Source organism: Fundulus heteroclitus, chromosome 16 (assembly GCF_011125445.2).
Source record: "Fundulus heteroclitus isolate FHET01 chromosome 16, MU-UCD_Fhet_4.1, whole genome shotgun sequence".
NCBI classification, from domain to species: domain Eukaryota; kingdom Metazoa; phylum Chordata; class Actinopteri; order Cyprinodontiformes; family Fundulidae; genus Fundulus; species Fundulus heteroclitus.
This window is the reverse complement of record NC_046376.1, coordinates 12,034,354-12,058,460: the sequence shown is the minus strand read 5'-3', so window position 1 is coordinate 12,058,460 and position 24,107 is coordinate 12,034,354. Positions and strand designations below refer to the sequence as shown.

At 42.9% G+C, this 24,107-nt stretch overlaps 2 protein-coding genes across 3 annotated transcripts in view; one reads left to right on the top strand and one right to left on the bottom strand.

Moving 5' to 3' along the window:
* Positions 1-1,385: 1,385 nt before the first annotated feature.
* On the bottom strand, positions 1,386-5,290 carry LOC105932715 (neurogenic differentiation factor 2). Its single transcript, XM_036148109.1, has 2 exons — positions 4,814-5,290; positions 1,386-2,987 (listed from the first exon to the last, which is right to left on the bottom strand). The coding sequence occupies exon 2, from the start codon at positions 2,981-2,983 to the stop codon at positions 1,907-1,909; it is 1,077 nt and encodes a 358-aa protein (XP_036004002.1). The 5' UTR covers positions 2,984-2,987; positions 4,814-5,290; the 3' UTR covers positions 1,386-1,906.
* An 11,871-nt stretch (positions 5,291-17,161) lies between these two features.
* ppp1r1b (protein phosphatase 1, regulatory (inhibitor) subunit 1B) overlaps positions 17,162-24,107 on the top strand; it is a 34,384-nt gene continuing 27,438 nt past the window's right edge. For both annotated transcript variants that reach the window (XM_012872016.3, XM_012872014.3), the window contains exon 1: positions 17,162-17,607. In XM_012872016.3, coding sequence (XP_012727470.2) covers positions 17,494-17,607 — 114 coding nt within the window. In that variant the 5' untranslated portion in view covers positions 17,162-17,493. The remainder of the gene's footprint in view (positions 17,608-24,107) is intronic.

The window sequence follows — 24,107 nt, the reverse complement described above, 5'->3', positions numbered from 1 at the left end:
TTTCTGCTCCAAATACGTGTCTTCTTTCAAAAGGTAAACTTAGGAATTTTAAGAGTTAATTATCTTCTAAAAATATATTCCAGTTCATGGGCTAACTAACATGTTTAAAAAAAAAGCTCAATGGAGGAGGAAAACACGCTGTATATTTGTTGCTTGGAAGGTAAACCGGGATCAGCTTCAACATTCTGCTGAAGTTCTGAGATCAACTCAAATGAACATTCGTTTTTCAAGACTGCTGCAAGATTGTATTGAGTAATTTGTGCCAAAAAAGCACATAAAAACTAGGCATCATTTTACCTGATCGGGAAGGAATGAGATATGATCCCTCCTTTCTTATTTATTAACCTTAAAGGCCCCCAGGCTCCTGTAGGTCGTGGCCCACCGAGCTATGTCAGCTTCCCTCTACCAACATTCTTTGCATGCACACTTATTTAATAAAGAAGAATAAGTAATATTTGCTGCATGTTTAGCAGGTCTATATATATATATATATATATATATATATATATATATATATATATATATATATATATATATATATATATATATATATATATATATATATATGCATGTAAAATAATTCAGTAGCACGGTCTCGTTTATTGTTATTTTATTTTACCACACAGTTGGTTGAATACAAAGTTGAAACATTTTAATTTCAATCAAGAAAAAAAAAAAAAAGAAAAAAGAAAAAAAAGGGCCAGCAACACAGGGTTCCTTTAATTTCCAATAACTATTAACAGTAATTACAAAATAAATAATAAACATGTGCAATAATAATAATATTAATAATAATAATAATAATAATAATAATAATAATAATAATAATAATAATAATAATAATAATAATAATAATAATAATAGATATTAAAGGAGCATATGCAATAAATTAAAAATACAGTGTAACAGACCTGTTAGACTGAAAAAAAAAACCCCAACATAAATAAATACATAAATAAAGTTATAAATATCTTCACTGTTAGTTCCAGTGTATATCATAGTGTTGCTTGAATTAAGTCGCGAGTTTTCTCAGGTTTCTTAAGTGTGATTCAAGTTTGTGTATGTGTGTGTGTGTGTGTGTGTGTGCGTGCGTGCGTGCGTGTGTGCGCGCAGCAACCGTGCTGTCATTGGATCAGTGTCTTTCTGGGCCTTTTTACTGCCTCGCTTCGTGCTCTCGTAGCTTTTTTTTCCTTTTCTTTTTTTGCATAGATGCCAAACGACTGATTTCCTGGCGGAAAGAAATATACAAATAATTTTTAAAACAACCCAACTAACACATCTTCTATTTTTTTAACAACTCATGATTTGTTTTTGCACCCATGTTAAGATTTTTTATTTCATTTTTTAAAAGTGCTTAGCCCCTTGCAGGTGATGTTTATTGTTGCTTTTTTTTTTTTTTTTAAACATAACCACCATTGTTGGGGGGAGTGTTGCTATATAGCCAGCGATGTAGTGGTACATGAAAAAAAAAAAAAAAAAAAAAAATGTTTGGAGGTGAAATAGGACGCCCTTCCATCAAAATGCAAACAGTCACCAATACAAACACAAATCACACATGATAATTGTTTTTTCAAATATTTTTTTTCTCTTCTTGCGGTTTGTTCATTAAATCCCCTTGAGATACATGTCAGTTTCAAAGGATGGAAAAGCTTTTATTGCGCTAAAATCCGATTGTAGCAAAGGTCACCTTCCACTACATCCCTGGCCATAGCCAAAAAAAAAAAAAAAAAAAATGAATATTGACAAGGAAATGAAAGAAAAAAACAGCAATTTAAACGATGAGTGAGACGTTTTAATATTATTATTATTATTTCCAGGATGCTGCCTGTATCCTGGTGGGCTTGGTCCCGTGGAGTGTTGTGGGTGGCTTGTAGACAACGACAGGTCGCACGATGGGCTTCACTTTTTAATTGTGGAAAAACGCGTTCAGTTCATCATACACGGGGGCCCGCTCGTGGTGTAAGTGCATGTCATGGTAAGGCAGGACGTTTTCAGAGTGAATGCCGCTCCGGGCCCCCGAGGAGCCAAACACCAGGTTGTGGGCCCCCGCGGGTCTGGAGCCAGGCAGGCCAGAGTAATGCATAGAGTAGTGGTACCCCTTCTCGTTCTCCGGGGAACCAGAGCCTTGGTGCTTCAGGGAAAAGTTGCCGTTGATGCACAAGGGTGGGCTGAGAGGGCCCTCGTACTCGGGGCTGTTATACTCCGGCGATCCGCTCCCGCCGTACAGGGAGTCGTACGCCGAGCAATAACCGTGTGTCCTCAGCGGATGGGAGTTCGAGCCCGGCTGGCAGTGGGGGCTGGACAGACGCGCGCACTGGTACGGGTAGGAGTGCATGGAGAAGGAGCCGGAGCCATACCTGCCGCCGTCCTGACACTGCTGCTCAGTGAGGAAGTTGCGGGAGTTCAGCTGCAGGCATCCCGCCACCAGGTTGGTAGTGGGCTGGGAGAGCCCCTTGCACAGGGTCTGGACGTAGGAAACAAGGTCAGGCCTTTTGCCAGAGCGCAGTATCTCCGACAAGGCCCAGATGTAGTTCTTTGCCAAACGCAGCGTCTCGATTTTGGACAGTTTCTGTGTTTTGGAGTAGCAGGGCACAACTTTACGCAGATTGTCAAGGGCAGAATTCAGGTCATGCATCCGGGTCCGCTCTCTTGCGTTAGCCTTTATCCTCCGCAGCTTGGAGCGCTCGATCCGGGCCTGGGTCATTTTGCGCTTTTTGGGTCCCCTTTTTTTGGGCCTGTCCCCCTCCGTATCCTCACCGTCCTCGTCTTCTTCCATGTCGTCGTCGTCGTCGTCGTCGTCTCCGGCGTGCTCAGAGTGCGTCCGACTGCTTCCCCTCATGTCAGAGGACTCCATGTCGTCCTGCGCGTCCTGCTCCTCGTCTTTGATTTTTTGGTCCTCTCCATCACTGTCTTCCGCCCAGGCGGAGTACTTTTGCACGTCGGGAAGCAACGAAGGATCACTGAAAAGCCGCGTCAACATCATGAATCTGCAGGGAGATGTAAAAAAAAAATGCACTCAGAGGGACAGAACGGTGGGAGAAAATCAGCCATAATGGTTTCTTTTCAGAACAATTGTTGCGCTGCACCTCCTCCCTCCCTCCCCCCTAAAAAGCTTGCATTATCATAGCATTTTTTTTTTCAGTTTAAATCAAAAGTGTAAGATAAATGGTCATATTTGTCACAACAGACCGAAGGGAACATTTAAGAGGGAATCATTTTGAGAAATGGAGCACCGAAGCTCTCCACTGGGTTACAGCTGGACGGCTCCCCATTTAATTCCCTGCTGTCACTGGTTTGCCCTGCCGCGTCCTCTCGCAGCGGGTCCCAGCGGCAGGGGCCACATTACAGGTCCCACGGGGCCCCCCGCTTTCACTCCTCCTGACGTCCCTATATACTTCTGGCTGCATTCCAGCACTATTCATCCACACCGCGCACCTCTCTTCAGAGCGGGGGATATATATTGTTTGTTTATTTGCCTCAAGAAGGAGCTTACAGTTGCAATATTTGGCAATTATTTAATAAATTCATCTTTCAAATACATTCTCGATATATATATATATATATATATATATATATATATATATATATATATATATATATATATATATATATATATATATATATATATACGTACGTGTGTGTGTGTGTGTTGCATTTACGTTACATTTATATTGCAGCAGCAAGGTGGGCTAGGGCGCTTGCTTAATTATCTCGGAGGCTGTGCCAGGGGCAAAATCTAGTTTTTAAATCTCAGGCTCGGGAGGTTTCCACAATTAGAAGGGGAGAGGGGGGAAAAAAACGCAACAACATTTAATTAACAGAACATGCATCTTGCACGAAATGGATTTCACACCTAATTCAGTATGCACGAGTGCATGATTTCAGATTTTACAAATGGAAATCGCTTGTATCCTTTTACCTCTCGTTAAAAAATAAAAATGCACAGAACCTCTGGGTGTTTTTAAATAATGACTGGAGATAGAAGAAGAAGAAGAAAAAAAAAAGTGGAGAAACAGCCTGTGCGGTCAGTGTTGTTGTCCCACCCTTTCATTTGCTCCGACTCCGAACGTGTTAATCATAAAACAGGAGAACAAGAAGAAGAAAAAAAGAGATAAATCATCTGTACTTCTCCCAGTAAGCTTTCCTGGAGCGCCTTGTTTCAAACCATAGAGCTGATTAAAAAAAAAAAAAAAAAAAAAAAAAAAACTATCTCATTGTCTCTCTCGTAGTCTTTTGTTTATCACATCGATACCGTCCGAGCGCAGGCATCCTGGAGCGCAGGCATATCGACTGCAAATCCGTGTCCAGGATGATCTACGGCTATCAGGGGCTACTCCAATCCTCAGGACTTATTCCCAGAAAAAAACCCAAAAAAACAAAAACGATCCAAGAGGGGGGTGGGAGTGGAATTGGCACGGGTTGACCATCTAATAGCTTTTATCATCCAGGTAGCTTCTGGTGTCAGAAGTTGAAGGACAAACCAGACAGTGCCACACTATTGCCGAACTACGTGCCCGATCAGGCTTGTGCCGCCAGCGGGATATTTGTTCGTACGGGGCTCGCATTACTCTGGACGGATGCGAATCCACTAGAACAATTAGACGATTAGATCTCCGTGTGGATCAATGCCAAAAGAGCCTGCAAATTACAAGCGACATGCGTGCGTAAAACCACCACAGCCCGCTATTAGCGCCACATCCCCATTAAACACGTTTGCCTGGTAAATGCATCTCAACCCTTCTGGATTCGGCATTGTTTCCCCACCCCTTAATTTGATCTACTTCATTTCTTAACACTTGATGGTGTGACTCACCTCTGCTTTCGCTCTTCGCGGCGGATGGGAGGCAGAAAGGGAGAGGAGAGGAAAGGAAAGACAACGCGCTCTGGTTTCAAACCATCTTCGGGGACGCAGGAGCGGGCGAAGCGCCGCACTCCGTCGGCGTGCAGGTGCAGGAGGCGCGCGGCTGTCGTTCGCTGTCGCTGGCGGGTCGCTCGGTGCGTCCTCCTGTCCCGGCGTCCTGGCGTGTCTGCGTGTGCATGCGTGAGGGCATGTATGCATGGATGTATACGCGTGTGCGTGTGTGTGTGTGTATGTGTGTGAGAGAGAGAGGGAGAGAGGGAGGGAGAGAGATGGATAGTGTGTGTGTCGGTGCACGTATGGCAACCGTGAGCTACCGGGGATGGGGTTACATACCAGCTAAGGCTCTGATGCCAGCGCCCATATGGCTGGCACGTCACCGGCAAGAGCCATCACATGAGAGCCCGGTGATTGACATGCGCCCGCATTCGGAAAGATTTGCCCTCCCGGGGGAAGAGAGACACACAGAGAGAAAGAAGGAAAGGAGAGAGAGAGAGTGGAGGAGGAGGAGGAGATGTAGATGGAGGTGGTGGAGGAGGAGGAGGAGGAGGAGGGCTTCGCCATCTGTTACCGCGGCAGCGCTCACACAGCCAGGGAGGGAAAAAAAGAGAGGAGAAAACAGAAGAGAGAGGGAGAAAATAAAATGGAGGAACAACAAAACTCATCATTTCTGACCTGAGCTGCTGCCTCCAGACATGTAGGCCACTTTTTTTTTCTTCTTTTTAAATCCAAATTTCTTATCCACGGCGCCAAACTCACTGTCGATGGCCAATAAGTGAGTGGGACGCTGCAATCGCCGCAAGGAAGATGCTACTAAAAGCTATAAATACAGACACGCGAGTGAGGCGAGGTCAACGTATAATCTGGCGAGATCAGGCTCAGTTTCATGTTGGAAATATGCTTAAGTGACAGTACAGTAAATAAGCCACGGCCTCATCCTAATTAAAAACAAGTGCGGCAACGAAAAGCACCAAACAAGCAATTAATTATGCTCATGTGCAGGTTTTCAGTTTGGAAGGATGAAAACAATGCTGCGATAAGCCCATCGTCACCGAATGAACACCGAGTAAACTGGATTTAGTTGTGATTCACCCTCCAACGCAAATTGGGTTCCTTCATGCCTGAGTGGGAGCAGCGGTGGGGGGTGGGGGGGTTGGGGATGCATTAGAAGTGCATTAAGGCCGCGGAACAGAAGGCATATTGTTTATTTATTTACCTAATTGGATCAAATTATACCTTCATGAAATTCAGAGGAACGGCAACCAAAACCAATTGTGATTTGTTCTGACTCTTCCGGGCCCGGCTCCGTCTAAGGCCGACCCATTTGCCGGAGTCCCGGATGAAATCGCATCAAAACGTGTAACGGGAACGTCTGCGGGTAGCTGGCTGTCTGAGAGCGCGTGTCTCCTGCGGTGCCGACCGAGCGAGGGCGGCCTGCAGCGGAGAGCGCGGGACCCAGGTGTGCGCGTCCACTGGGGATGTATGAAAAAAAAAAAAAAAGAGGAGGAAGAGGGATTCAGTGGTGGATGACAGGGAATTGGTGCGGGCTGGAGCTGGCAGAGGTGTCTGGGAATAAGGAGGAGGCATGTTGGCACACGAACGGAAGAGATGCAATGATTCCTTGTTCCCTTCAGTGTGTCTGGTTCTTTTTTTTTTCATGCGTTGTGTCCTTCCCAGCTCAGAGATCTCTCTATTTAGGAGGCATTATCGAAGTTAATGCGGTAGAAATGAGCTTGATGACCACAAAGACCAAGTTGGCAGGAAGAGACCCACTGGGCTGGGGGGGAATGGGGACCTGGAGGATGAGAAATAGCTGATGGAAGCTCATCGTGTCCTTGGGCTTGAAGCCGCCGCGCGTCTCCTGTGCGGACACAACTCGGAGGCCGTTTCGGAGGTTGCATGGGTCACCCGCGGGGTCACTCGCTAATGTGTCTCCTCCCTGCTGGGATGAGAACCTGGCAGACCTCAGCCGCGTGTTTGTGTCAGCATGCAAGTGTGCGGAGGGGGCATCAGGCGTCACCAGCAGCCAAATTGATGCCCTATCCTTCCTGGGCTGCGTCGTGGTGGGAGATGGGGATGGGATTGCAGCGGTCAAGTGAGAAGAGTGGGGGGAGAGGGAGGGGGGGAGGGGGGAGGTTTATTCTCAACAAGTTCCGAACAACCTTCGGATCACCTTGCCAAAATAAACGCTAAATGTCAACAGCTCCAGTTTAGCCAGCGGTGGGCTCAAAGCAACGCCGATCAGGGAGACTTTGATCTGATATTAAAATGCCCGAGGAGAGCTTGTTTTGGGTTTGTGGCGTTTTAGAGTCACCCTGCATCTGGTTTAGAGACGGATTAGTCTAAGCGAGGACCACCTGCCGCGCTTTTCGGTGCGCGCAATCAAAGCGCAAGAGCCAACAAGGCTCTTTTTCTCTTTAAGATGTCATATTCTCGGTGGTCAAACGACATCCGTTCACATTCCAAAAGCCGTCAGCTCACACCTCCTGCACCTCCATCACTTCCTCCTCCCGTCTCCCTCATCTCTCACAGACGCGCGCCAGCCAGTGCGACGACGACCTGCTCCTCGCGGTCGTCTTTTCTCTCTGAGGAGCGCAAACTCCTACATGCGCGGAAAAACACGCTCCCACACGACACACACACACACACACACACACACAGACCGTCCTCCCCCCACCCACCAACCAGACTCCCGGACCCCAGCTGCACTCTCTTCTCTTCAGCCTCCTAATTGCATATGCACAAATGCAAATGCCTATTAATTAATTACTTGACTAATTAGTGCAGTGGTATTTTAGGGCGATAAATCAAGTGGAGATGGGGCCGGGGATCGGCGGGGCAGGAGGGAGACCGAAGGGAGCGCTCTTACAGCAGCGAGGTGCTGTGAGGAGGAGCTGCAAGCACCGGAGCTCCCGAAAGCCAGGCGTTGTGTTAGAAATGCTTGACAGGTGACTGAGTCAGGTGAGTGCTTTCTGTTGCGGCAGGATGAGGCGAGAGAGGCGGGGACTCGGGAGAAGACATTAAGGCTTAGAAACGACCTCTGCTCCTCCAACTGTGCCGTTTCCTGGCGTGCGGCCAGGCCTGTATAGCTCCCTGCACTCATTTTCACAAAAGGTGGAAGCATCAGCTGCGCAAAAAAGCTGCCTCCACCGACGCGAATCTATCCCCGTGGTGTAGATTTTGCACATTTGTTCGACGGAAGTGGTCATTGTGGCATCCCTTATTGGAATTTAAATGAATTATTCCAACAACCTGAATAGTGTTTTTTTTTTTATTATTATTATTCATTGGCGTGAGCAACGGGTGTCTGAATGTGTGCCTGTAGGTGTGCCAGGTCCCTGCCCCAGAGAGGTGCCCGTGGAGATCTCCGGACTAAAATCTGCATTTTAGCTCGCCTGCTCAGACAGTGTGGTCCTAATTGCAGCATCAGAAATCTCCACCCCTTCCTCTTGTCAGGACTTGGCTGCAGCAGAGGAGGATCCCATCTGGGAGCGGGACGCTTCTGTAAGTAAGATGTGTGTGCGCGCCTCGGCGTGGGTTTATCCTCCTGTGGATGCGTCGCTCACTCCCGAATCCAACGCGCAAGCTCAAGGAACAGTTTTCTCTCTCAAACGTCTTCTTTGTCCATTTTTTCCCTATGATTACCAGCTTCCCTGCACGCCCTCATCCTCCGTGTCAGTGGTAGGGTTTAGTTTGGACTGCTGATCAGTCTGTCAACTCATCCTATACCCTGTCAGCGCGTCTGTCCACAGGGTGAGCGTTTCATCAGTTCCTGTGCCAATCCTACCCCTTGCCTGGCCAAGCTGAACCATCTTGTGGGATTTTTGGCTTTTAATTATAGTAAAAGAGGATTAATTATGGCAGTAGAAACAAGGGGCCATGCATTATTGATGCTATGAGTGAAGGGCTGGAGGGGGTAGAGGGTGCTAATTAAATCACTGCCCTACTGCCATGTCCTCCTCTGTCTCTTCCTTCCTCCATGTCTTCCACCTGCTACATCCTTCACTTTATACGTCTCAATCCATCAGACAAGCACGTATCTTATCCTTTGTTTTTTTTTTTTTTGCTTTTCAAAATCTCAACGAGAAAAAAAACCCCTTTTTGATCATCCCCATAAAGCTTCATGTTGTCTTTACCCTTACGTTAAAAATGTATGAAAATGTTCAGTTTTATTTGAAGGCGAGATTGTTCCTGTTGTTTGATGTCTCTGAATGATGCCAACAGTAAAAACTGCTGTCATTCCAGAGGAGAACTCCACTTTTCCCACTTTAAGCCTCTGAGTTGAGCTTTTTAAGAGAAAAATGTAGGAACAGGCCGCCATCTAGTGGTGTCTGCGACAGCGGTTCTCAAACTTTTTAGAATAAGGAGCCTCTCAGTTTCCCAAGTAACTCCAAGCTCTGAAGGGATTCAAAAACAGTGGTATAACAGGAGTTTTTTTTTTATCCTATACCAATATATAAAGAGAAATAAAGATTTTGTTTTAATCTATTAGCACTTTAAGTTCAGCGGTGTAAAATAAAGCCGGAATTCAAAATAGAAACAGGCTTTTTTTTTTTTTTTTTTACTAACCTAATCCCAAAATCCAATACAGCTCCCACATGTTTAAAATATGGTAAATGCCATACTAAAAAATATGGTTTATTTGCAGTCTCTGTAGTTTCTATCTCATTAAATCTTGTCTATACACAAATACATGTCCCTTTTTAGATTTTCAACATATAGAGAAATGGATTGCCATTCATTTGTATTGCAGAACGGATGTGTCTGGTCATCAACATGAACAACAGGTAAGTTCTCCATAATTTTCGGCTTGCATCTAGAACATGGTTTGGTTGAATTTTACGTTATTCTCCAGATCCAAGCTCCAGCTTCAGAGGTAAATGCAAAGCATGTCTTGGGTGGTTCTTGAAGATTTCTCCACTGAGTATAATCCCTTTGAAGCAAAGATCAACGTGTTTAACCTTCTAAGACATGCAAAGTTGATGCTAAAATTGTTGCTAAAATACCGATGGTATTTATGCAACAATTTGACAACATCGGTGTTAGCAAGCGACACTTAAATCAATGTTTCCTCCACACTTTAGAAATGTCTTTTTATTTATTTTAATTAGACAACGTACTGTGAGAAAACTGGATAAGTACAGTTAATCCCAAAGTTATTCCAAACCCCTGGCAGATTTCCATTTTAAGTAATGTTTTTAATTTCAGCAACAAGTTCCTTCTGATATGAAATTATATTAAAGTTTTGGATTGACCCAGCCAGATGAAGGATACCTTCCAACCTCAAAGACTTGAAGCTCATCAGAAAAGATGAATCATAAAAAATACCAGTTTAAATGTCAATAAAGCTTTTCAGGAAGAGTTTAATTAATTTAATGACAGTTATATTAATATCCCAGTGTAATTTTGGATGTGTCAGTTTTGCTGAAATAAAAAAGAATAATGTGAATTGTTTTTTTTTTTCTCCAAAAATGTTCCTCCTTTTACATTGTCTTAATTTTGATAGAGGCCTTTTTCAATTCATGTCACAAACAAACTTCTTGGTTCAATGAAATTCATTTAAATGTAAATCTGCCATTTTATGAGTAATTTGGGGTTTAACTATACAAGAATCAACAAGTCATTTAATTAAAAATAGCAGTAAGTACTACTAAGAATTCACATTTCTATACTGTAACTGTAACAGACCCAAATCTGTGTTCTGTGTATTTTGTTACTGTCCACATACAGAAAAATTATGACGGTATGTCCTGCAGGTTCACTGAATATTCTCATTGTTGTACAGTCAGCACTTTAATAAAGCGGTCTTATGTTTGTCAAATTGAGCCTTCATTTGTTTAACTGAAAGGCATTAGTCCAAATGTAGTTTTTTTGAAGGATTGCTATTAAAAAAGTACCTAGGTAATTTTAGTAAACAGACAAAGTTAGGAGGGTTAATAAAAACATAAATATAACCAAACAGAGTCAGGTTGATTGAACACGAAGGAAGAAGCAGAAGAGAGGCCTTCAGAAAGCCTGGAGGAGTAAGATCACCTAAATGATAAAAACCCTGGTCGGTGGGTTTCTGAGTGAAGTTTGCAACAAGTAACTCCAGACTCTGTTTTTCCACATCTTTCCTCCTTAGCTTTGTGATTGAATTATAAATCACCATTACTATCCTTTAGCAAAGGCAACATGGTGGTGTGGTTGTAAGGACTGCTTCTCTCAGCAATATTTTTTGTTGTAGCTTCTGAATTGTCTTCACTATGAATGATTTTCTGTCTTGCTTCTTGCCCCTTTTGCCCCTTTTCAGGGTTTACCGTTTCCCACAGACCTTTTAATCAAGTACAGCTCCACTTTCAGTCCTGACTCCTGACAAATTATAGGCAGGCATTGCCAATGGATTGTTGCATGATATTTCCAGATGAGTACTGCTCCTTGGTGAGCTAAACCTGTATATTACTTTTACCTCTGCTCTCTGATATTCTGTCCAGGGGCGATGCTGAAAAACTAGTCCATGCATTTGTTACTTCAAGGCTGGACTATTGTAATTCTTTACTATCAGGAAGTCCACAAAATGCAGTTTAAAGTCTTCATCTGATCCAAAATGCTGCAGCAAGATTTCTGATGAAAATCAACAACAGACTTTCTGTTAAATCAAGAACAGAATTTAAAATTCTCCTTCTCATGTATAAAGCCCTTATTAATCAAGCCCCATCATATATCAGAACTCTGATTACCCCGTATGTTCCTAACAGAGCACTTCGCTCTCAGACTGCAGGTCTGCTGGTGGTTCATAGAGTCTCTAAAAGTAGAATGGGAGGCAGGTCCTTTAGCTATCAGGCTCCTCTCCTGTGGAACCAACTCCCAATTTTGGTCCGTGAGGCAGACACCCTGTCTACTTTTACGACTAATCGTAAAACTTTCCTTTTTGACAAAACTTATAGTTAGAGTGGCTTATGTTACCCTCAGCTATCTCTAGTTATGCTGCTATAGGCTTAGGCTGCTGGTGGACATCAGGGTCTAATTTTCTCACTCTACTGATTTCTACTGTTCTCCAGTTTTACATTGTCTGTTGTTATTTCAATTTAAACATTTTGTTCTCTCTCTTTTTTTCTTGTAGGTACACCTGGTCTGACATTCTGTTAACTGTGACATCATCCAGAGAAGACGGCTCACCCGCTACTACCATCTAATGTAGAACAGATTACTGGATCAATGTGTGCTTTTTTGTCTGTCTTGTTGTGTCTCTGCTCTGTCTTCTGTAACCCCCTGTCGGTCGAGGCAGATGACCGTTCATAATGAGCCCGGTTCTGCTGGAGGTTTTTCCTTCCCGTTAATGGGGAGTTTTTATTTCCACTGTCGCTTCATGCTTGCTCAGTATGAGGGATTGCTGCAAAGCCATGGACAATGCAGACGACTCTCCCTGTGGCTCTACGCTTCTCCAGGAGTGATTGCTGCTTGTCGGGACTTTGATGCAATCAACTGGGTTCCCTTATATAGGACATTTTTGACCAATCTGTATAATCTCACCCAATCTGTATAAAATGATTGAATTTGACTTTGGAAAGTGCCTTGAGATGACATGTTTCATGAATTGCCGCTATATAAATAAAATCAAATTGAATTGTATTTAATTGAAATGATACCTTGAAGGAAGATAAGGGAAATGGCTTGGATTCTTCTTATTCATTATTTACTCAACAACAAATTATCGTCAGATATTTTAAAAACTTTCTTTAAAGCCTGAATACACTGATTTATATGTAGAACTTAAAATATTTGCATGTATGGCACGGAAATAAAACTTATAAACCTGATCTGTGTGACAATTCTTGTGCTCTTGGATGACTCCTGTTGGTTTAGGGGCCCTAAGAAGATAAGAAAGAACAAAATACCTTCTCTTTGGAACTTGTGATTGCATTTGTGGTCCAGTAGATGGTGCATGTGCACCCACTTGCAGACAAATTGAGGCATCCCAGTTGGTACTGAGTCTGCTGGGCCGTGCAGCCATCCCAGGTGAGCCTGACTGACTGAGGTGAGGCTTCTTATGCGAATACAAACCGTTTATTATGGGATGGTCTGTTTTTCAACAGAATGGAGTAGGGATGAGTGAGGAGTCCAGTCAGGCGATGACTGATGGGCTACAGCGCTCCCTGCAGAATCACCACCTGTTAGACTGGCACAAAGCCTCTTTTTCAGACCGATTAATGGGATTTTTGTCCTCGTATTGATGTTTGTCCTGAATGCCCTTTGCAAACGTAATACCTCATCAATGCAACAACGGCAAAGTGTGGAGAGAATCGGATTGCAATGAAAATACACTAATGCAAACAACAATTGATTTGGCACCTATACCCAGAATGCATTTTGGCCGCATAGTAGCTCAGGTCCAATGTGCAAGATGTCGGAAATATTTTCATAACAGGGAAGTTTGCGTGTGATGCGGCTCCACTGGACGGCACACGGTCCAAGATGCCTTGTCCAGGAGAGGATAGGGTTACAGCCTTTTTTTTTAATCAGCCTTTGGAGCTCGCTTGGGTTGTCTCCAGCATGTGTGCATGAGTGTTACTCTACACTACTCGTGTCAAACATTGCGTACATCTTGTCCCTGCATGCTGTTGGAGCTTTCACTTCTGAGGCTGCAAGTGAGATCTATCTTCAGCAGGTTTTTCCTTCAGTCCTGCCAGACCCGGCATTTAATGACGCCCCTGCAACGTAACGTGTAAACACACACAGAGCTCAGTAGAAATAGAGCTGGAACCGTGTGGGTCTGCAAGTGGATGAGTTTAATAGAGTGCGCGGAAAGCTATGGTCACGCCGCTGCAAATGGGACATACCTTAATTAGAGACAGCTCCACTTGCAATCAGAGCGGTTTTTACATAACAGAGTTTTTTTCTAAAAATAACAAAGGAAAATGGAAACGAATCAACAGAAGAACAAACTTTGTGTGCTGTTTGATTTCCAGTTGCAGCCATTTTTATTTGTCAGCATGTCAGGAATGTGTTGTAATTTGGTTGATTTGACAGACGGTGCCTGGCAGCTCAGGAATGTTTGTGTAATGGATTTGAAAGCCTACCTGACTCTTTCCCTCTCTTGTAATCCGTACAGTCAAACAGTGGGGGTAGGGGGATGTTTGCAACATTTGATACTTTTCACGGTTTGTTGTCTCAGCACGGCGCTGTTTATTTGTGCATGATATCGCAGAAATGATGTCAAACCCATAATATTAGGGATGCTGGAATCGTGTCATGCAGAATACTTCATTTAAAAAAAAAGGTCCAAAAACATAATTTACCGAAAGCCCAAATCTGATTGTCTTGTTTGACTTTACAGTTAGAAAGGCGACTATCATTTAGAATAAATTTAGCTATTTCTACATTTATAGAGTGGTTTCTTGTTTACATGTTTACAGTGTTTGTTTTTGGTTCATATAAGTTTTTTTTAAAGTTATATTATACGTGTTCCACCGTTTTTACTCACTGGGATTAAAACATCAAGGAGCAGTGGTTGTGATCAAAAGAGCTGAATGGAACACACACACACACACACACACACACACACACACACACACACACACACACACACACACACACACACACACACACATACATATATATAGTTTCTTTAGCAAATGTGGGAAATTATGTTGGAAGAACACTTTAAAAAAAGTCGTAGAGTCTGACACCTTGGAAGATAAAGTGATGAGTTCCTTTTTTTGCAAATTTGCACAAAAAGTAAATAAAGCTATTATTATTATTATTATTATTATTATTATTATTATTATTATGCTTTGCAAAGCAAGCATTTAAATAAAGTGTTTGAGTACTTCTCTTAATTTATTACTCGATATTGAGATAAGTCTAAAGCAAAGTCACCAACATGGTGCCCAAGTAGACCTGGAGGACCACATGTGGTGCCCACGAGCCTGTTCTAAAAAAAGCACAATCTTCCACCAAAACTTTATTTTATTCTGTTACTCTTCTTGTTTAATCACACTTGCATTTATATAGATTTAAAAATGACAACATCTATACATAAATGTATTTATTTTCCATAAACTTAAAGTGAAATTTGACTCTTCTAGTTCAAAGGTCAGTGCTGGTAGCCCTCTGTATGACACAACATCGATGAAGTAGCCCTCAGTTTCAAAAAGGTTGGTGACCCCTGGTCTAAAGCCTGGGTGTTTTATGGTTAAATATACTCAGGAGAAGTAGAAAGATAGTGTAAGGAGATCTTTTAAATCTTATTATTATAAAAGGCTTCTCCCCATGTGCTGATTGAGTAGCCTTTTAATTTGGAAACACGCTCTGGTTAATCATTCCCTTATCATTTGCCAAAACTTACTCAGCCCGCAGTTTGATTAAAAACTAGAACGCTGCTGCGGCTTGTAGCGAGCCGGACTCTTGCACAGAGCCCTATTACTCATTCCCCTTGAAAAATTGCACAACGCTTGCCGATCACACTGCAAGTTACGCAATCGCTGTGACTGAGAAAGATTTATTTGTTTTTGAACTTTGGGAGGGATGTGTCAAACTTTGCATAAACAAGCCGCAGAATTTATTTTTCATCTTTGAAAGAGATGGGCTTTGTTGACACAAACCATGCTTCAAAAAAATAAAAAAAAAGATTGAAATTATGAATAAATAATGCTCTCACCAGCGGGATAAACATTCAGATTATTCCTTATTCTAAAGTCCGTAGATGCAGAAACACTCCCAAAGCACCAAATCTACCTTGACCTTCTATATTCGGCCCACAAAGCCCCTCTAGCCTCCTATACCCTTCCTCCTCCACCTCCTCCTCCTCCTCCTCTGCCATCACTAAAGCCATCTCCTTCATTCCAGCCCATGTCAAAGCTCAAATCTGCCCCCGGGCCAAATCCACCGCGCTGCACTGTCCAAATCCCTCTGCCATGTGAATGAAATAACAGCTAGCTTTCAGTCCCTGAAAATAGCTATGAAAAGTCTGTTTTCTGAATGTAACAGGCAGTAATCACCGCCCCCCCCCCCACTGTTCCAAAAAAAAATGCTGAAATATAAATATCAATGTTGCATCTTTTTGCTTCAAAATACTTTTATTTTACATGCATTTTTAAACTACAACTATTTTTTTTCTTGCATAAACATGTGTTGGCACCCCCTAATTCACCACAGCAACTTACATTTATATGTATATTTTTGGGTTTTCTTATGTGGTGGACCAAAACAGAATGGATAATTGTACAATGTAAGGAAATAGACACATTAAGAAAAGAAATCTGGGACAAAAACCTTGAAAAGGAGAGTTCATCCCCCTTTTCTTCTGATACCCCCAGGGGTGTCAAACTAATTTCTATATGGGGCCACTTTGGCGTCATGAAGTCATTAAAAGGGCCGGTTGCACGTGTATAGACAATACTTTTCATTTCTTAATTTCATTCCAGTTCACATAGAAGTATAAAAAATGCACAGTAACATAAACGTAGCAACCTTAGGCCCAGTTTATATAGTTTATCTGCAAAAAAGTTGATATTGGGGTGAGTTAAAATTTAAACTCATCATTTTGTATCACTTTTTCTCTTTCTGAACATTTCTGGGTCGTTTTCATGTGTTGTGGGAAAACTGACATCTAGTGGCAGGATGCTGTTACTACACAGTTAAAAACATAAACATTCACTACAGGAGGCACAGTTTTAGCCACTTTATACACCTTAAAAGAATATATGCCTCTACTTTATGACATGATATGCATTTTTTTTTGGCTCTTGAGGGCCGGATAATTTACTTTGACGAGCCAGATTTGGCCCGCGGGCCTTGAGTTTGACACCTGTGCCTTAATAGAACCATACAACTTTCAGAAGTCACCCGATGAGTACCTAAGAATAAATAGCTGCATGCCTAAACTGAAATGCAAAGCAAGGATCGCGTTAAACAGCTGGGATGCCCATGACAACTCTGGAGGAGCTGCATAAATCCACAGCTCAGGTGGGGGAGTCGGATCGAAAGGTCTAAGGTTAGTCCTGGGCTCTCAAAATCTGGCTTTTATTGCAAAAGTGGCTGGATTAAACACATCTATCTATCTATCTATCTATCTATCTATCTATCTATCTATCTATCTATCTATCTATCTATCTATCTATCTATCTATCTATCTATCTATCTATCTATCTATCTATCTATCTATCTATCTATCTATCTATCTAGGGCATCTGCCCCTACTTTTCTCTCCTCCTCCTATTAATTCAGACCACTCCCTCTCCTGACGTCTCCACCCCCCTTTTAGCTGCTGGCCCCTCCCCTCCTCTCCCCTCCTCTCCTCTCCTCTCACCCACCTACCTCTCTGCAACACAGCCAGATCTGAGGACATGCCACAGTCACTCCTGCTGTAAAGGTTTTAAGCAAGAGCACACAGAGGCAGGCAGAATAAACCTGATTGACAGAACAGAGCGGCAGGAGCGGAAAAGTGGACAGGGGGTAGGAAGAAGTGCATGCAGTTGTATTATTTTTTTTTTCTTTCTAAAGAGAGGCTAGAAGAAAGTCTGGCAGTGCAGAGGTGAGAGAAAGTGAGAAGCTGCCAGGAGTGGGACTACCCAGCTGTGGGAGGTTCCTCCAGAGAGGGTGCAGAGATCTTTTTGGTCTCCACTGGGAGTCAGTGCCCCCCAGGATCTAGAAACATGGAGCCCTCCATGTCAACCGAGGTCGACGGAGAACACAAGGAGAGGAGAAAGATCCAGTTTGCTGTGCCGGCCTCGGCTCCCACCAACCTGGACCCTCGACAAGTGGAGATGGTGAGCAGGCAGTGCACAGATTACCATTTGATCCATGAACAGATCAGCATAAGCTGTTAAATTGTTTGCGTGCTTAACAACTGAACCTAAACCCAGCCTCTTTTAAAACCTTTTTAAAATATATATTTTTTTTCCAACAGAACTGCATTTTAGGCTTGAACCTGCCTCTCTCTGTTGAAAAACTATGGTGACATTTCCCTCCCTCCACTTCCTTACAAGATCAACGCCTCGCTGTGCTGTCTTCTCGTTTTGACCCCTTTCACAATGTGACTTTGACGTGAAAGTTATTATCCGGCTCCTCCATGACAATCCCCTGACATTTCTTTGTCACTTGACTGCCATGTAGCGCTGACGTTAAAGCCAAAACCTTTAGCCTGAACTTTCCTGTGTAAATTCCTGACACGCGGGTTGTCTCACATCAATAGGAACATGCTTCTTTCTGTGGGTGTTTTTTTTTTTTTAATAATGACTCTTCTGATCTCTCATTTCAGCAGCAATGCTAGGGGCTCTTATTATAGATCAGAGATAAGTGGGCCAAAGTGGTCAGGAAGATTGAGGCCAATGGCTCATTCCTCCTGAGAGCTTGATAAAAGATGAGTTAGGATAAAAAGAGGGAGTTGTGCTATATGACAGAAGGTGAAGAAGCAAACGTGACCTGTGGGTTCATCTGTCTGTGGGGTCGACTCCCTCGCCGGCTGTCCCTGATTCCCTGTGCACACAAAGGAGGCTTTTAATGAGACAGCGTAACCTGTGAGCAAACCCCGTCGTTTTTTTTTTCTTTTTCTTTTTTACTCCAAGTTTATCTGTTCCGTATCAGATATTCTGCAACGCTGAGACAATTCTCGCGAAAATGTGAAGGACTTGTTGAAACAAAGTGTTTTCCACTCACATATGCACACCCCACACCTCCGTGGACTCTAATCTACGGCATCTCTTCCAAATAACAGCAGGACACAGAGATACCATATGTGAGCTGCTCTTTTTTTTTTTTTTTTTTTTATGTCAAAGATGGTCTCATTTCCGTCTTTGCGGGGGTTTGGACTCTCTTTGCTTAACCCGCACGTGATCAACCACAAAGTTTTAGCCTTGTGGGTCGGAACCTGACTGTCTCACCCACTGACCGCAGCCTATGTTCAGGTCTTTGCATCGGTTTGGAGCTAAGATTCTGTCAGGAGTCCACGCGTAAGTCCATGCAGGTGAGACGAATGCAGATTGCTGGAACAAATCTGCCGTCCGGGGAGTACAGGAAACAGAAGGGGCATTCGGGAAAGCATGTGTTTATGTATGTTTAAAAAGCTGATAGCATCTACTTGAGTTTTCTCCAGGGATGTGTGGGTGGGCGCAGGGTAACAGTCAACAGCACTCGTTTCATTCCCTTCCCCTCCTATTGCAATTACTGTCCCTTACGAGGCTTTATTTTGCTACTGTGTAGCGACTTGTTTCACGGCGAGCTGCCCCTCTCTGTTCTTTCCGATGGCATTTAAATCCAAAAACCACAATCGACTGAATTGCCCATGTTACTATAGAGACAGCCAGTTCAACTATGGGATCAAGCGCTCCCCCGCAGCTGGCATCTAAAAGGGCAGCTTTAATGGACATATCTGTCTGTTGGAGAGGTGGGGGAAAAAAAGCTTGTTTACAACAATGCGATGTTTGGTGTACGTTAGGCGTGAACGGTTGTTGACGGTGCGGAGAGAGACGCTTCCATACCTCCTACTCAGCGAGACGTGGGATAAAACAGCAGCTATTTGCTCTGAGCATAATGCTCAGGCCAAATCTCTGGCTGTCTTTTTGTCATTGCTGATGTGATGTTTTCACGATTCAGTTATTATTTCAATCCATTATTTATTTTATTTCGAAGTAGAGGTTCATCTCGCGTGTCTGAACTTGGACTCCCGAAGCGGCCTTGTAGTCCAGATTGGTTGTAACGTAGCTGAGCTGCACATTTCTTGGCATAAAATACTTCACAACTTGTTAAATGTTAAATGCATGTTTTAGTGCTATTCTCGCGCTTGTCTGTTTGAATTTTGTTCAATTTACCCGTTTAACCTGACATGCCAGAGCAAAGTTTGACAAAAAAAACTGTGAGGGTCTAATAAAACCCAGGTAATCTTGTTGAGCTAGCCTAAGCTAGGTTTCAGTATTCAGATAGGTCAAGAGCACAGACTTAAGATGTGTTGTCAAAAGTATTTATTTGTTTGTGTTTGTGTGTCCAGTTTTTAATCTGTGGTATTTAAAGTTATTTTTTAGGCAGAAAGAGCTAAAAAATATTGATTTGAAAAAGTAAAGGTAATATTCCAGATGGGCTATGGTATGACGTCACGCCACGGCTCTCCGTGTTGTTCTCCAGTCTCTAGTTTACATATCGGGCCTTGACCGTGCACGGACATGCATGCTCGTACATGCACGTGCATGTGAACAGCTGCCACTCAGGGCTTAGCCCCCTCCCTGCCCTAAAATACCACCATCAGAGCAGCGCAGCGTTGGAGCAACATGGCGGAGAGCGCTCCCAGCAGATCAAAATGTTCTTTTGCTAACATCATTATAAAGTTATGAGTTATTTACTTCTTCACTTGAAATGTTCCTCTGAGAGGTGATGCTGTGTTTTTTTTACAAAAAATGCACATATTTTTACAAATATGTGCATTGGAGGCAACCGTTGAGAAGGGAAAGGAGGGGCCTGGGTGTTGTTTTGGTCTCAAGCACCACCTAGTGGTGAAATATCGCTTATCGCTCCTTCAACACAATGTTGGCCCAGCCGTTAAAGCGACAACTGCTTCAGATCTTCAGGAAACGCTTTCAACAAGGTTTTAAGAGCGTGTTGTCGCCATCCTTCCTGAGATGCATTTAAGAGGTCAGACGCTGATGTTGGACGAGAAAGCCTAGCTTGCAGTCTCTGCTCTAATTTATTGCAAATGTGTTCTGTTAGGTCCAGGTTAGGACTGTTAACTAGCTACTTTAGGTGAGAGATTGTTCATGCATGGTTGTCTATGTTTGTGTGTGCACTTGTTGGGTGTTTGCCTGAGGAGAGCTCTCCCTGAGAAATGTTGTGCAAGTTCCCACTTAACAAGAACTCGTTCTGACTGTTGTTCAAATGCCTTTATGAAATAAGGATTTTTGATAATGTTAGCATATTGATTTTGTAACTGCATTTGTAACTTGGCCTTTGGCAACTTGTATGTTGCTATTTCTGCTCAAAAGTAAGACTTTCCTTGTTACTAGTAAGAAATACAAGAACACCCCTTGAAGTTAGCAACCCAGTTTGGAAAGTTGAAGGTCTGAGAAGTGACAAGTTCAAGATCCAATATTGCTTGTACACAAATAAAAACGTGTCAAAGTGCCTGATATAAACTATTTATTTGCACTTTTGTAAGTTTGTATCTCTTTAATACACAGTGTGGCACAATCTCAATTTGTCAACTTTTTCCTTTAGCATTCGGACGCATAAAATGGAAATACCTCATCAGCGTTTTATGATTGATGAGGTTTTTAATAGCTGTTCCACCACAGCATCGGTTTTCTGACTTGGAAATACAATGAGCTTAACTTGGGGCGTGATCTTGTTCAGAGACCTTACAGAACAGCTCTTTAAATATATACTGTTCACTTTGATCAATTAATCTGGATAAAAACGGCCAAATTTCATGTACTTTTTTTGTTAGCCTCTTTAGTTGTCACTCTGTAAAATGAGTTTAAAAAGAACATGATGTAAAACTTGCCCAACAGAGACAAAAGTGTGTAGGTGTCTGCTTGAACCACATATATCTATCACCAAATTTGTGCCTTTTGAGGGGAAATATTGCAACTCTTTTCAGGATAAAAGAGCTGAAGTCTGTCCCAAAAGTGTCTGAATCAGCTTCACCCTCCCCCCACCTATAGAGTGCCATTGCACGACAAAACGGAGAGACTCGCCTAGTTGAAGTCCGTTTGGTAAATTTAGAGCATAATTTCAGTTCAATATTGTTGAAAAAATGTATTGGCACACATGGATGTGGTCATTTCAGTACATTCAGGCAGAGGATTGGGCACCTACAAAAGATGGATGGATGGAAAGTACCTCTTAAGCAGATCAGTTCAGGTGTCCAAGTCAAGAATAAGGTGTTTTTGTTTTGAACCACGGTTTATTTTTCTGCCCAAGTACACGTAACTTCTGCTTTGCCACGTTTTCTTTTTCCTTTTCTTTTTTTTAACTGCGTCATGCTCACTTGCGTAACCCTTATTTTTTTAGTGCCATCATTGGTGTCCTGTCTAACATCTGAATGCCTTGAAATCCCCTCACGTAGACAGAATTCATCACATTTAGAGATCAGGAGAAATATTTTTTGACTGTCTGGGATGTTATGGATAAAAAAAATCCTGACTATCCACTCTAAAACATGGCCATACTGCGTGGTTATCAGGTGATGGGGAGTAATGTGCATAATGGACAGAGATTAGGGTCATGGCACTGACAACACCACCTTCATGTGGACATGCCTTTCCTCCTTTTGACTCCATCTGGCCTTGTGTCTGGCATGAAACTCCGAATAAAAAGAGAGATTATCAAAGGACAGGAAAAGGGCATCAGTCCAAAAGCCTCTAATGCAAAACCTTACATCATCCCTGAAGTTTTATGGAGGCCTATCTCTCCCGGCCCTCCCATAAAACCCCTCATGCCCCTCAGAAAGCCGACCACCACCACTTGCGGTTTTACGTCACTCTGGGTTAAACATCAAACAGTGACCTTTGAGGCGGCGAGTATTTGTGGATAAACATTAGCGCTGTGGGGGACCATCAACAAGCAATCCCAGAAAGAACGGCACGCGTAGAGCTGCGATCTTTCCTTGCTAGCAGGCTGCCGGGAATGCCGCATTAGTGGTTTGGCAAAAGTCTGCCCAATCAATTTATGACCAAGTGTTATTAATTTTCCTGGCAAGTGTTCGTGTGCCCAAGACCAGTTTCTAAATGTTTATAGTGGCAAAAAAAATTTAATTGACATGAAAGTTATTAAACCGCACGTTGTGATTATTATTTGGACGCAGTCAATAACTCTCTGTTTTTGCTGTGGCTTACGTTTGTTTTTGCTCCTCCTGGTTTTTGGACAGCCGTGGCATTTCGATTTCCTAACGCGTCCAAAATAAGAACATGCCAGTGGCTGATGTGAAACTCTCCTTTTTATGCGCTCTTTCCGTTTTAATTACGGAGTGTGGCTTCTGTTATTTCTGCCAGCCAGATATGCGACCTCTGTTTTGGCTGCTTTGCTTTGAAATGTAAAGTGTCAACAGCCAAAAACATATAAATATTGAGAGAGGAGTCATTTGGTTACACTGTACACAGTGGGCTGAAAAACCACCATAATACCCTCTTTACTCGGGCTTGTGAGAGAATGTTATGAAAACCTGACTGGAGGCCTCCAAAAGCTGCAACACGACCTCCTGGCCTTTTAGCGCTGCGGTTCAACGCTTTGTGGTTGGTTGATAGAGATTTTCCTCACTTAGCACCTACATCTCAGTCAAACCATGTCGGGCTATAATCAGAGAGCAGCAAGATAAAAGGAATGGGTTAAATTCAGTGGACAGATTTCATTGGGATGTGTGCTTCAATAACAAGTAAAGATAATTATTATGCAAGTACAGTTAATCTTTGACGATGTTGAAAGAACATTGCAACTGTTTCTTCTTTTGTCCCTTGCCCCACAAATAATCTCAATTTCTGGGATGAAATGGGGATAAAAATGAGGTTGTGGGCGTGAGATCTGCAGCTGATCAGGAGCTGACGTGTCCACAGATGTCGTCAGATAGCAACGTTTTCACCCCCGACTATGTCGAGATTTGGACTCTGCCCAGTTGAGTCCCCCTTCCATGGTTAAAGGTGGCTGCTCAGGGCCGATGAGGGCATTTCAGGCAGAGTGCTGACTGGCAACGAATAGGAATGGTCTCAGCTCCTTATTCATCAAGGCTAAGAAGAGAGAATAATGTTTTTACAGCTGTGTGAGTTGTAATCTCCGAAAGATATTGCCATAATTAGGTCTATTTTAGGCAATTTATCTGAGGCTGGATGCTTAAAGTTAACGCTGATGTATCTACTTTGGTTGACTTATGTGATAAACATTGAGAAAATTTGGTGCTCACGCACTTTTCTCCTCGACTCAATCCAGAGGGTTTCTATAGGATTTAGGTCTGGGGATTGACTTCGCCCTGGAAGGTTGTGCCTGACCAACTACGTGTTGATTTGGCCATATGTTTTGGATTATCATTATCCCAATGATGGCCCACTTTTAGGTTTCAGGCAGAGGCCACCATATTTGTTTTTTAATTTCATGATACCAGGCACTCTAACTTGTTTCCCAGGACCTTTTTGAAGAAAAACAGCTCATCAGTTCCCCTGACTGTACTTAGTAGTGGTTGTGAGGTGCTTTCCATGCCTTGATTCATGTACGACCAATTCAGAGTTTTGGTTTGTGAAAAGCTAAATCTTAGGGTGCCTTTACACCAGGAGGCTCTGTGGGACCCGTTTTTTTA